The 14818-nt window shown below is 47.4% G+C and overlaps 1 protein-coding gene across 1 annotated transcript in view; it reads left to right on the plus strand.

Annotated features, from left to right (window-relative positions):
• Nucleotides 1-14818, plus strand: part of LOC135919711 (uncharacterized) — a 58987-nt gene that overhangs the window by 11974 nt on the left and 32195 nt on the right. Inside the window, exons 6-8 of the mRNA XM_070522386.1 lie at nucleotides 3026-3117; nucleotides 6892-7034; nucleotides 11050-11461. Of these exons, the coding sequence (XP_070378487.1) occupies nucleotides 3026-3117; nucleotides 6892-7034; nucleotides 11050-11461 (647 nt within the window). The remainder of the gene's footprint in view (nucleotides 1-3025; nucleotides 3118-6891; nucleotides 7035-11049; nucleotides 11462-14818) is intronic.

Below are 14818 nucleotides of genomic sequence, written 5' to 3' on the forward strand. Positions count from 1 at the left end.
TATATATATATATATATATATATATATATATATATATATATATATATATATATATATGTATATGTGCATACATAATGTCTATCGTGACCCACATTGTGCTTTCAGCATTGTCGTTCAGAAAAGTGAATGCTTTTTTTTCAGTTTTTTGGTTACCTTTATACAATTGCTTTCATTACGTACTCACTGTCTTTGTCAATCGCAAAATTGAACCTTTTCTTTTGTATATGCCGCCCATCCGTTGTGCAATGCAGGAGTGGCCGGGCCTACGCCTAGAAGAGGATTTCTGGGTTTAGCCTTGTCATGCAAGACTATCTTTGTGTCTAAAACACTTCCAAATATAAAAAAACCATACAATTCCGCCCAGCAATACCCCGAAATTATTACTAGAAACCCCTGTTGGTCATTGATGCAGGTAACGAATGAGTGCTCTTTAACCACCAAGGAACATCTGAGTGGACTGTTCTTTCCACTAATTGCACTTTATCGTGTAGAGTAGCAGCGTGAAGTACCAGCAATACACATTTAGCCCATGGGAATACTACGATAGTGACAACATACTGCTTTTGACTAAGGCATTGCCGCCATCGTTATGAAAAGAAAGGCGAGCGCATGGCAGTCAGCTTCCCGTGCGTTATGTCGGCGACATGATGAATTCGACTTGAAATTGCACACACCGTATCTATCGCAGCCTTGGAAGCAATAATACTAAATTGTTACGTATCATGATCATCCGCGCACATTCCGCCGTTCTTGTCCAATCGAGGGAAGTATCTACGAGAAAGAATGAAACGTGGGAGAAGGGGGAGCGGGAGGGGTGAATGTCCAGACAGTAGAAGGAGCAGCACCCAACTAGCCTTCCGTTTTAGAATGTCGGTGCGGCGCAGGACAACAGATCACTGACGGGGCTCTTTGTCAGACCGTACAGCTATAGGATCGTCAGCCGGGCTATCTAGCGCACTGTACTCTGTTTTTCTTCGGGCTGCGTTGTGATTTCCAACTTCTATGTTTCAAAAGCAGCCGCAGCAGCCGGAAATGCACACTTCGACCTCGCGCTGCCTCTCTTTGTCTGCAGCGCTGGAGAGCTAGACGCATTGGATTAAAGTCTGTTTTAGTCATCCACGTGCATAATACAAAATATACTCTGGGTTAGAGCTGCTGAGAAAACCCGCAGTGGTCCCACATGTACCCTGCGAGGACACTTTCAAGTCAACGAAAATCTGGACAATTAAAGCTTTGAAACCGAAGCTTTAGTGGTAGGTGTAATGTTAGGGAAACTCTGCTAGATCGGTTCGTTCCAGCGATTACTTTACGAGTGGCACGGAATCGTCACCAGTGAACCTCTTAGCGCGAGCATTCATAGCTCGACGACTCCCTCTCAAGCATGTGTACTACCGTGTTATGGCTCGAATTCCATGGCCTCCTTTGAGCCGCATATACATACGCACCGAAGCTTTGTCACTAAGCGGTGAAACGTAGCGTGGCACGCCACGCTACCGTTTAGTTTACTGTTATTATTTATACGAACTGTTAGGTTCGACGCTGCAAGCCTGGAGACACGGTACAGAGCCCGGAAAGTGGTTTTATTTCCTCATAGTAGACGGCGCAACAGTATTAGCTTTGGTGATTAATTGATGATGCGGAACGCTCTGGAAGTGAAGGGCCCCATGTCGCAGAAAATGAGGTGTCGGCGTCTGCGAGTTTGGCCGCGAGCGAAAATTGTCCTATACGTTTCAGTATATGTTTGTGGCAAACCTTGCTAATGAGATGCGGTATATACGGTTTACATTGTAGCGCCATTCTATCATTACAGTTGTTCATACCTTGTGTTACAGTCTTGACAAAGCTATTCCTGGGAGTCTTGAGAATGGCAGCCCACAAGCAAATGTCACGAGACTAAAGATCGACAGCGCATGCTTTTTATGTTAAATCTACTGAGACTTAAATATTAAAGGTTCGAAACAATAGCAGAAACCGTAAAGTGATGTAATTTTTTTGGCACTCTTGAGGCACAACCTTCAGGATCGGTCCATACAAGAGGCTGCCTTGGTACCAGAAATCTCGCCTTAGTGCAGAGCGTTCGCGGCCAGCGTTCCCCGGTAACCATTACGATTACATAAGCTGAAGTTGACGGAAACCGCGAGGAGCAGTCAGGGGTCGTTGAATGTTACCGCTTTCACCTATTAAAGGCGAAGCTTAAGCCTCCTCCAAATATTTTTACGACATCATCCATCCAATTTTACACTCAGCACGTTAAGTGATAATGGAATGCCCAAACGCTGATCCCTCGTCTTCTCTGCTGCGCTACCAAGGAATGGAGGCGCCTGCGCAGTGCGCATAACATGCAATGCACCACAGAAACGAAACAGGTGCCACTCTAACCCTAAACCATTTATTAACGCCACATACTTTAGTCTGCACCGTGCTTTTAAAAGGAATGAACGCAGCAGTCTTCACTCGTGCAAACTGAATCGCGAACTGACGAGCAACCTTACGGTGTCAACGCAGGCCATGTTCAGACTAGGTGACACCGTTTAGAAAGTTTTCGTCAGCCAAAAAAAAAAACAACGTGTTTTGCATGCGCATCGTGTTTAATGTAGCTTTTTCTCACGTATTCGAACGTCTGTGCACATAGTCAACATTTTCCTGAATATAGGTACACTAGGTTGAATTCAAACCCTTGAGCTCCAGGGGAAAACTGGACATTTTAAACATTGCATCGCAACGCAGCCGAGTTGGAAGTTTTCGATTACAGGTTTACACCCATAAAATATGTGTACCGATGTCCCTGGACCCTACGTTATGTTCCTGTTTTACTGTTTCATTTCAGGAAACGTTTACTGTATTATGCTTCATACCTAGCCAGTAATGCCGCATACGTCTGACATTACTGGCTATAGTTGCAAGCCTCACAATTTGTTTTTGCACGTTCAGACTTCTCTAGGTTTTCTTCAGCTCTATCGACAATTATGTATTGCGTGAGTTCTGAATAAACACTGCTTTCTTCTTTTTCTCCTCTCCCTCTTAGCGACAGCACGTTGTTAGTCACCATTTGCGTGTGCCTTGTAGCCGGAGTACTCATCCTTCTGGTCGTTTATTTCATCGGTTTCGGCGTTGATGGTGAGTGTGCGTTTTTAAAGTAATGTTTTCTTTTCACTCTCTCTTGGAGTTTCAAAAAAAGCAGATTTGTAACTAATTCCGAGGCTCTACGTGCCAAAACCACGATTTGATTGTAAAGCATGCAAGAAGACCTGAAAGCTAGGTGAGTTGGTACTTTGTTTATGTTCGTCATTTTGGTTGCGCGCTAAACTCACTTGTAGTCTAGTCATCCCCTCCGCCCGCGTGTTTGGTGCGCAACCCTGTGTATATGGATACGAATGAAAGACGCTGTTTTTAGTGGGCGCCTGCGGATTAGCCCAGCCCACCTGGTATTCATTAACGTGCACCCAGTTTACAGTAAAAGAGTGTTTTCGCATTCCGCCCCCATCAAAATGCGGGCGCCGTGGCTTGGATTTGATCCCGGGGTCTTGTGCTCAGCGGGTCAGTGCCATAGCCACGAAGCCACCACTGCATGCGTCTCTCTCGAACTTTGATATCGTTGGCTGCGTTTTTGCCAAATACCAGGGAGATGACGAATCGGCAGGTGTGTGTGCGTGCGTGTGCGTATAAATAGATAGATTGATAGATACCGCCGATGCATGGTTGCAGTGAAGAGGAAGCAAACGAAGTGGTGCTAATCTATGTCGAACGCCACATTCATCGCGATTGCACTAACACTGTAAATATATGTTAAAGATAACTTTCCCCGGCCGCTTCAAAAAAAGGAAGGTGGGGCCTCCTGCAACGTCCACAATCCCCATTTGACCCTTCGTGATGCATGATCATCTAGGCCAGCCACTCCGCCTGCGGCTGCTACCTTCGTCACAGTTTCACATCCTCGGGATGCTGGAATGTTCTGCATGGATGGTCTCGATGCTGAGAATTCGATGAACATACATGGAGGAGTCAGTACCAATAACAGGTGGGATCTGACGTTTATGCTCGGCAATGTTGTCATTACCTCGGCCGCACTCGTGGATGTGTTTTCAGACCCATGAGAAAGAGATCACTAGCTAGCATCTTTAGCTAGAGCTCCGTGATCTTTTAAGTAATCCGCTTGATCGCCGTGTAGCTTCGAAGAAGGCTCTTGCTACCTGGGTACAGTGTCAACCGAGACCTACGCCCCTTACATCCTCGACGTATTGGCTCTTTGTCGCAAGGCTAATCAGAACATGTCCCAGCAGGATTAGGTTGCTTACTTCGTCAAAGGGTATGCTGATGACGCCTTCAATTTACTGGCATTCAACAAGGTTACCAGCATTGACAGCGTCCTTAAAGAATTCCACCACCTCAAACAAGTGAAAAGCCACCTAGTCAACCAGCATTTCACGCGCCTTCCAAACACAGCTGTGACCTCGTGTCGTGAGCAGCTCTTCCACCAGTTCTATTGATGCGACAACCTCAATTGCATGGTTCGTCGTGAGTTGGAAGCTCCATGATCGGCAGCCACTTGCTCCCAAATACGTGATCCCCCTGTGGCGACGATCTGATTTATGCGTACGGTCGCCGGCGACATTTTGAAAAGTTCGGCCTTGAGTCTGTGCGGCCACTCTGCCCAGCTGAACCCCGTTGTACTCCCTTGCCCGCATCCCGTTCCGTTTGCCACTCTTCTCGACAACACAACCCGTTCGAATAAGTGGCGCATTCTCGACGCGAAGCCCATATGCCTCCAATGCAAACGCATAGGTCACATGACTCGCCATGGCCGGAGCCGTTCGACTTCTGCGACGCGCTCTTCCTTCGCCGACCGCTTCAGCACCTGGAGCAGTTCGTTCTCGTTCACCTCCTCTACGTCAAAGAAGTCGGCTGCCGCTCAGTCTTCCGTTGCTTGACACCGCAACGTCCGGTCTACTTCTCCACTACGCCGTCAATGTAGTTCGCCCCCGTTCTGCACAACTGCCTCTCCGGGCTCTTCGACCCACCCAAAACCGGAAAACTAGATGGTGCAGCTGCTGGAAGCGGAGCTGTGAGAGATGAATTTCGAAGCGAATCGTCGTTAGGCATTTCTTACTAAGCAGGATATGTTCGACGTTATTTTGACGAGAATCATTTAAGTTCGTTGATCAACACTGGGGCGCACTTGTATATTATTGCCGCCATTTATCGTCGCCAGCTGCGCCATACTGAAGTCTAAGAGTCGCGGAGTAAGGGACACTCGCGGCTAATGGCTTGCGCCCTGCCTCCCGGGTCACCATCGCTGATCGACAACACTGCCGTCCGTTTTTACCATCATAGCCCAATGCCCTCACCAACTCCTACTTGGTCTCGATTTTTTTCCGCCCATTCTGCTCTCGTAGACTGTTAGACCGGCTATCTCCGCCTTGCCTCTTCTCTCTGATGCCAGTGACCCGTCTCGGAGCCACTTCAGTTGCATTCACTTCATTCTTCAGCAACCCAAAGCTGTGGCAGACGCCTAGTTGTGCCCCTCGCCGGCTGTGCCTCATCGTGACTATGTGGTTACTCCAATCCCAGACGTCACGCTTACGCATGGTGTCACCATTCCGCACACGGTCTTCGAAATCGCGTGCAACCGCACCTGTCGCCTTGATAATTTCGCACTGACCACTAAAGTGCCCCCGCAAGTGTCATACCTGGTTCGTACGCGGCCGCTGAAAGACAACCCTGTCAAGTCCTAACAAGCATGCCTACTGATCATCGTCTTCCCGCTAAACTTAACATGTCGTGAGCTGCGAACATGGGACGTGTGTTCAAAAGTCGAAATAAAGTTTGATATCGCAAGCAGAAGGAATCTCGACAGATTTCAGTGCCACAAATTATTTTCATCGAAGCAGAACGAGTGCTGCGCGAAAATTTCTCTAGAAAAGTTGCGCTATTTTGTTGAGCAACATTATATGAGAAAAACAGAACTAGCTACAGGACAACCGCAACACTGACTAAGATGAAAATAAACAAAAAATTCGCCTACGCAAGATGCACGAAATGCGCCGGACACATGCTGGCGTAAGCTAGCCTTATCGTTGACATAAGCCCGCAAGGTCTTATTAAACACATCAGCCTGATCACGATACAAAATGACATGCGTCAGCGTATCATCACTCGCCCTAACTAAAAGGAAGTGTTTCCACCTGTAACGTTTGTTAAGATATTAGGTTTCACTGCTCTGTGTGTGGCACTGTGTAATACAAGTTACGCGGTTTTACGTGCCTAAGCCAGTATCTGATTATGAGGCACGTCGTAGTGGCGGACTCCGGAATAATTTGGACCACCTGCGGTTAAAACAGTAAAACACGTTGCGGGCCTTGTCCTGTCTGTTTTTCGTCTTGTGTGCTGTCACTTTTTGGCGCTTATTCTATTGAAAAGAAAAAAAAACACCTGCGGTTCCTTAACCTGAACCTAAGTCTAAGTACACGGGTGCTTCCCCATTTCGTCTCCATCGCAATACGGCCACCGTGGCCGGGATTCGACCCTGTGACGTAGCCATGGGTGTTGTAAAAGGCATGGGAACTGTGTGTCCACGACTGTGTTCTGGCGCATGTGGTTGGTGGGATGTTGGCGGATTGTGTCGACAGCAAAATACACTTGTTCGTCCGCCATTCGCCCTGCGTACTTAGTGGATGTTCTCTGAGCATCGTTTTCGGTGTCTTTTTGCCTGAGTCGATTTGGCAACGCGCCCAGCGTTTAAGGTTCTTCTAGACGTATCTTGTCTTTTTATGGGCCTGTCGCTACAATGCATTTTATAGAAGGTTCTTCTTAAGAAATTTTTGCGAAACGCTATGGTAACGAAGGCGCTCTTCAACAGGCATATGGCCAACTTTATGTCTTCTTTCCTTCAAGTGAGCCCGCAAGAGAACGAGGGAGATGTCTCCTCCGGAGGAGGCAGCGGTGGCGGTGGCGGTGGGGGTGGCGGTGGCAGTGTCTCTTCCGATCCCGCTGCCGTCGTTGTTGCCGCAGTGCCAGAGTCTAATCGCTCTGCTCCCGTAAGTACTACTTACCTGTATGGTTAATGTTACACGAGCCTTAAGCATTCAGGCAGAGTCAAATGTTTTGTCGAATGGAGAAACGGTCGTCGGGTTAATGTAAACTCTAACGGGTCGGGCCGAAGAAAGGTCAAGCTTACTACAGGGTTCCGCCGAAGATCAGCAAGAAAATGATCTGGTACTATAAGCAATTCGCGGGAAAGCCCCAGCGCAGCAAAACGACGCCGATAATAAAAAATGCCTGGACAAAAAACTAAAACTTGCAAAAAGCAAAGCGCACAGAGACATACCGCATGCCCACAGCTGCCACATACTTCCCAGCGTTCCAATGCGCGCATATCTTTGCATTGAGCACTGTGCTCATGTTACGCCCATGTCAGCTGAGACGCTTATTCGTAGCACCTCAAATAACAAAACAAAATTATGCAATGTCCCCGCAGCCTGCGTATAAGTAGATGACTGGCTGTGCTATAAGGAGCTCCAGTTGAAGCCGTTCACACTGTCGAAGGGCCTCGCAACCCAAGGCATGTGACAGAGCGATCCTTTTAACAGAAGTGATGCTTGTTTGTCTGTGGCTAGATACAACACGGCTCGATACAACAGTTTACCGTTTTTCTCTGCTAGCGGTCAAATTCATCCACGAAGGCACAGTTAGCATTGGCGTTGATGGGCTGAAACCTGTAGTTCTCCAAGGTTGTTATGTAGTATTGCGTTACACCGCCTTTTCAAAGACAGATTCTTTTAGCAAACCGAAATAATGCGGAAAACGTTTTCCTTTTCAAGTTGATAGAAACCTAAAAGCATGATGTTACACGGCGATACATACTGGTAACTGCTTAGCGGAGTAAAATCATGCAGTATAAAATCATTTATGTAGTGAAATTCAAATCTGTTTGGTGTCTGAGATACACAAATTTATTTTATCAGCATCGCTGGAGCATTTTTTCCCTTGTTAGGGCCTTGTCGAAATGTTCGAACACCATATTAGGTCATGGTACAGAGATAGCCTGACCTCTATTTCATAACATCTTCATGTAGTAAAATCGCGCAACAGTAGGTTTGCTCACGTAAACTATCCATGAGGCCCCGCTCAGAGAACTTCTTAACTAGAATAAACACGGACCTATTGGCTGGCTTTGACGTACGTGCTTGTCTACCACGGTTATTTCTAGCAGATAAGACATAAATATGCCAGAATATGGGTGGGAAAACGGCGCCGCAGTAGCTCAAATGGTAAGAGCAGCGAAGGCGGTAATTGGAAGGCACAGGTTCGTGTCCAACCTGCTGCTATTTTTTCATCTACTTTCATCACAATTTATTTAGTATTTTCATATTCAATTAGAGGTTCAGCTAACTTCCCCCCCCTGTTAACCTAGGTGTCCGTGTTTATTGGATTCCTAAGATATATATATATATATATATATATATATATATATATATATATATATATATATATATATATATATATATATATATATATATATATATATATATATATATATATATATATATATATATATATATATATATATATACCACTCGAACACTGCGACGCCAAGCTTCGCACTTCAGCATGCGTGATGGCCTTATGTACCGGCGCAAGTACTCGCCAGATGGTAGGAAATGGCGCCTAGTTGTGCCCAGAACGCTGCTCTCTACAATCTGCGCGTCCTTTCACTCCGACCCGCAGTGTGCTCACGGCGGTGCCTTCAAGACACCACCGTGAGCGCACTGAGGCTCGCTTAAGGAACGCTTAAGGAAAAGATACTACTGGCGCGGATTGTTTCGCTTTGTCCGCAAGTTCATTCGCGGCTGCCACGAATGTTAGCGACAAAAAAAAAAAAAAAAACACGGCATCCTGCCGCTGGTTGATTGCAGCCCCTTCCATGCCCAGACCGCCTATTCGACCGCGTTGGAATTCACCTTTATGGGCCTTTACCTTTGTCCACGGCGGGCAACCGATGGACAATCATTGCTGTCGACCACCTTACACGATACGCCGAAACCGCTGCTCTTCCCGCGGCGACAGCACAGGACGTCGCCTCTTCGCGGTGCTCTACACGGTCCTCCTCGTGAAGTCCTCAGTGACCGTGGCCGCGTATTTCTCTCCGATGTAATCCAACCTCTTCTCCACCAGTGCAACATTGTACATCGGACGTGTACTGCATAGCACCCTGAGATGAATGGTCGCACTGAGCGGTTTATTCGGACACTGGGCGACAGGCTTGCGACACATGTTGCATCGGATCACTCAAACTGGGACCTTGTTCTTCCATTCGCAGCTCATGAGCATAATAGCGCTACGCAAGTCACAACCGGGCTTTCCCCCTTCTTCCATCTGTACGGTCGCCAGGCCACGCACACTATCGACACGTTGCTGCCATGCGCACCGGATGGCTCAGAGTGCACGCCCGTGTTGGAAGCCACCCGTTACGCTGAAGATTGCTGACTACTAGCCAACGCTTTATTAGAGCCGACCAACAACGCCAGAAAAACGTCAGCGATGATGACCACTCTCCTGCCGCAACATTCGCTTCTGGATCACTTGTTTGGCTCCTTATACCACTTTGCGCCCCTGGCTTGTCGTCCATACTACTCCCAAATTCTAATGGTCCGTACCGCGTCATCGAGCGTACTTGCCCCGTAAACTACGACCTTGACAACGTGGCCAAAGCGCCGCGCTGACCATGCAGGAAAGGCGAAAATCAATGCAATAGGCATAGCACGTTTCAAAATCCCGGATTTGTTCGCACCACATCGATCGCACGAACAATGATGCAGTAAGCTATTAACCACAATAATATTTTAAGTGAAGAAGTCGAAACAAGTCAAAACAAACCTAAGATGATGTGGGTGACAAAACTCTGGCAATGGTCAAAAATAACGTACAGCGCAAAGGACAAGGACAGCGATAAATGACATACACAGCGCTGCTGTGTATGTCATCTATCGCTGTCCTTGTCCTTTGCGCTGTACGTTATTTTTGATCATGAATTACCAACTAGCCCAAGCAACCACCCTAGTTCTGGCAATGGCACACCTTAGGGGGGGTGTTTAAGCTTCGGCATCGCGGGCAGCTTGGCTGCGACCCCCCTCCCCCCTACCGTAGTCGGCGCCTATGTTTGAGGCAGAAACAAATCAGAAGTATATGAAAATGATAGAGTGAAAACATGTGTAGCCCACCAAATTTAGTCAACCAGGCTAGGTGACTATTTCCTACCACTCCGTTATTATCGTCATCATCGTGTCAGCGATCCGAGACATCACTATAAGAGTGGTTCATTCACACTACTGGTACTTCTACGATGTAGCACCAACCTCTGTTGTGCATCCCCTTGGCCCTTGATTCGTCCCTCATACGAGTTCCGCTCCCGCAGTTTCTTCTTGGCGCTTTCACTTCCGCTGACTGTGCTTCTAGGATAATTTCTTCTTGGAATTTTGTTTCAAATTCTGTTACAAGCTCGAACTTCCCCACAGTGACCTAAGGTGTAGCTTGGTGATTACATCGGCTCGTCCGTATCGGTGTGGGTTATTCGAAGTGAGGGGTATCAGGGGGACATTTAGTCGCAATTTGCTACGGAAAAATTCGTACTTTGGGGCAAAGAAAAACTAGGAAATGCTTCTAGACAAATAACATTTACATCAGCAAGTGGCTCCTCGGCCCCGTCAAGCTGTTTGACACAGCTCTCTTGCCAAGGAGATCACCAATCTATGTATTTATGCAGGAAAAAACCACTGAATTGAGCCGAACCTATCTCACCCTAACATTGTCGTTTTGTATCTTTTCAACCTGGTCGACAGAAAGGTATATAGAGAATCTATAGGCCCCGTACCTTCAGGCTACAGACGGGGCCAACACCCCTCCACTTGAAATGTTATTCTAAAGTGTTAGCATCGTTTGTAAAGCACTGTTAGTGCCATGTTTGTAAAGGAATGAATTGGAATATTTGAATTTATTTTGAAACATTGGATACCTCTATAGTTAGCGTCTGTTTTGGTGCTGGCATTTTTACAGATTATACCGACAGACCAACCGGAAGCCCAGAGGCCCAGCGCAATTCCAGCCGCCGGCCCCGTGACCCAGCCCACACCCCTTCCTACCAAAGGCTTTCAGGCCCCAAGCCCCGTGCCTCAGCCAGTGCCCGCTCCTACGCATCACTCTCGAGCCCCAGCTCCCTTGACCCAACCCACGCCCCCTCCTCCTCAAAGCACTCGAGCCCCAGCTCCAGTGACCCAACCGACGCCCCCTCCTCCTCAAAGCACTCGAGCCCCAGCTCCAGTGACCCAACCGACGCCCCCTCCTCTTCAAAGCACTCGAGCCCCAGCTCCAACGGCGAAACCCACGCCTCCTCGTCCTCAAAGCACTCGAGCCCCAGCTCCATCGGCCCAGCCTACGCCACCTCCCACCCCGGCACCTAGTTCTGGCAGTAAGAAACGTCGCGTAATGGCTAGAGTCACATGGCGACGAATGATATTTATAATTGGGTTCCGGCTTGTCCCGAAACGTGTTAGCCTGTGTGGTACACCGGATTACGGATACGTGGAGGGTAATATTAGAGCTGGTAGTGACAACTTGGGACATTTGGTCCAACTACACTGCGCTCGAAATATATTTATTGCGATTACAATGCTTTACAGCACTACAATGCTGAACACGCGCCGCGATCTAGAGCCACCACCAAGTAACCTGTGCATGGCCCCCGAAATGCATGGTGCTTGAAAAACACGTCATGTAGCAACCAGGCTTCGTTAATGCGCTTCATTCTGGGGATTCTGCGCCATCTAGTGGCACTGCCTCGAAATTGATCCATGTCCTCCGAGACAAGGAGCGTGACGCGCCGGCGTCTTCAAACGATGAGAATTGTTCCCTTGCTGCGGCCCTCTCAGTGGCACACACTGTTGGGACTCGGGCTAGCGCTTAGGCAAGGAATCCTCTGGGCATAGGGATCAGTACGTCCGGGAGTAGTATTGAAAGAGGGGTTGATTTTGTATTATTTGCATATTGAAGGAAGGCGTCAGATTCTAGTCAGGACACGCATGCTTGCAGAGGTGAGGACGCACGTGTCTGCAGACAACTGTATCCTGACTAGAATCTGACTACTTGTTGTAATATGTAAATTACGCAAAAGAAACACCTTTTACTCCTACTCCCTGACGTAGTCATGCCTGTGCTCGAAGGATTATTTGCTCTAACTTTACCCCGAGTCTCAACAACTGGTGACAACCAGTGGGATGCAACCTACAGGCAATGCCAGTCGCCGTCATTTGACTCCCAACAATACTCAGTAATTAAAATTGGCGAGACGGTCATTGAAAAGTGACACATACCTAGTGACTTCATGGCGCAGCTTTCTAGAGCGTTGGCGTGAAAGGCATTCTTTGAAAAGCGGCAGAAACGCAGGGCATTTGTTGCGCAGCATGCCACCCCCGAGGAACCCTTGTGACGTGGGTTTGATGGCGCTCATGATCGGAGAAGCTTTAGCGATCTTTTTCGCCGCTGTAGAGCGGCGCACTCTTAGAGACACAGACCTAGCGTGCTGTACATTTCGAAGTCCCCGCGCACGCTTCGCAGCGGCAGCGCTAGATGGCGCCGGGTGTTCTTAGGGAAGCGCGCTGCAGCACACGCTTCATGCAGAATGTACTTCGATGGTGGCTATACGTTGTCCCACTATATTGCTTCAATGCTAAGCGCATTAGCATCGACAGTCATCGTATGATGGGTTCTGCCGAATTTCCTGATATTTATTCAGGCAGGCGCTACGCACGGTCTTCGCGGTGGGGTCGCTACGCTGCGAAACGAGGTCCTGAGGCAAGCACCTAGAGGAGCACGGTTGCATAAGCGCCTCATACACGACGCGTCTCGGCGGTGGCAATAAGGCGTGTCGCTACAGTGTTCCAGTGCTTAATTGCAATGACGTCGACGTTCGCCGAGCGACACATTGTGCGAAATGTTTGTGTAGCGAGAGTGCTCCTGTCGAAGAAAAAATCGAGAAAGGACTACATGCTAGCCAATAGCTCGCTACCAACTCTAAGCCACGATTGTAGTAGAACATATTAGCTGTATCGCGCATTTACTTTGTGCACCTGGTATCGGAGATCGGGCCATGCGTGTGCCACGCAATCTAGGATATCATGTCGTCTGCTCTGTGGTTAAACTTCGTGTCACAAGATGTCACTACCATTGTTTACGCTGCTGTGCTCTACACCTGTGGAGTGACGGCATAAGAGTAGGGAACATTCCGGAATCGACCCAAATGAGTGGTTCCGCGAGAAGTGGAATGAGGGATAAAATGGCAGCCCGAGAAACGAAGTAGGAGTGGAACGGGCACCCAGTCCTGGAACGGTAAATGTTGAGTTTAAGCGAGGTTATAAATGCGGTGAATATACTAGTTAGAACATAAATGGCTGTTGTATTGGGTTTGAAATTTGTTTCTCTCAATACCTTCCCTTCGACTAACTACATATCGGTGAGTCTATCTGCTGCGAGAATTAAATATAACGCAGTATTATACGCATATAATTATTTGGAGGACCGAGAAACCTTTCTGCGTTACATGGTAGGAGTACAGTTTTAATAGCAGCCATCTATCTTTGAAATAATGCCTCGATTTAGCGAGAGCGCGCAGGGCCTACCACTCATGTATGGAGGTCGAATTCGACGTCGTGAACAGTTTCATCCTGAGCGAGTCCCCGGGGGCTTGGAGTTCGCGGCACGCTTTGTTCTTAACTTTTTTCGCTCTGTCGACTGCCCAGCACACTCGTTAACAGATGATCAAAAATGTTTTCCCGAAAGATAGAATGGACCCGGAAATGTGTCACTAAATCAGAAACCAAAAGATCGCCTCCGAAAATGGAGCAATGCGTTTGGTTTTTATCTTAGTCACAAAAGTGACGGAATAAGCTAATGGATGCATGACATGCCAAGCAATGTAAGAATATATTGTCCTTTTGGTTACTCGAATATAAATAGTTCCCGAAGAATACATTTCTTTAAATGGCGGTTTTTATTCGATGCCTTGCTTGCATCGCAGCGTGCGATTCAGTGAAGCACAAGACGTGTGGGCAGCTAGAGTGAAGCTGACTGCAGCGGTTAGCAGCAGAACGCTGTACGCCAGTGCTCGGGAAATCGAGTCACAATGTTGTCTAAAGTTAGCGTCACGTTTGACTTTCAAGCAAAATAGGCCTAATACTAAACTGATAGAAAGCCACGTAAACATGAAGAAGCGAGACATTGATTAGGAAAGCATCAATTATTACCAATAATTTTTTCTTCATTGTGCGTTTGAAGAATCGGAAGGAGCGACAGAGATTTTGTTCTGTCTCTTAGTTTTTCTTTATATAGAAACTCTAGAGGAGCTTTGGAAAAGGCGACCACATGGATGGATTTCACCACAAATTGGCATGTTTTGCACAGAGTTTGATTGGAGGGATTACACGTATTTTTTCAGTGAAGTCCTATATTCTTGACTTCTAAACCGTGCAGATGTGTGTGTGGACGCAGTCTGAAGCGCAATGCAATGACATCTTCATATAAAATAAGCACTTCATAGAAAAGTAAATGACTGGTATAGTAAAATACTCATTTTGCACATCGAACACTTCATGAAATAGGAAAGTCCACTCCATCTTGTGCACGCGTCAATGAAATAAAGTTTCCAATGTCTAGGTCCTGAACCGACAAAGCAGGTGCTCTACCATCAGAGTGCTCGCGCAATGCTCATTTTAGGCCTAATGCTATAGCTTTCTAAACAGAGTGGCAGAGAGATGTTTGGCAAATCTGAAAT

The sequence above is a fragment of the Dermacentor albipictus genome, chromosome 7, assembly GCF_038994185.2.
Source record: "Dermacentor albipictus isolate Rhodes 1998 colony chromosome 7, USDA_Dalb.pri_finalv2, whole genome shotgun sequence".
In the NCBI taxonomy this organism is placed as follows: domain Eukaryota; kingdom Metazoa; phylum Arthropoda; class Arachnida; order Ixodida; family Ixodidae; genus Dermacentor; species Dermacentor albipictus.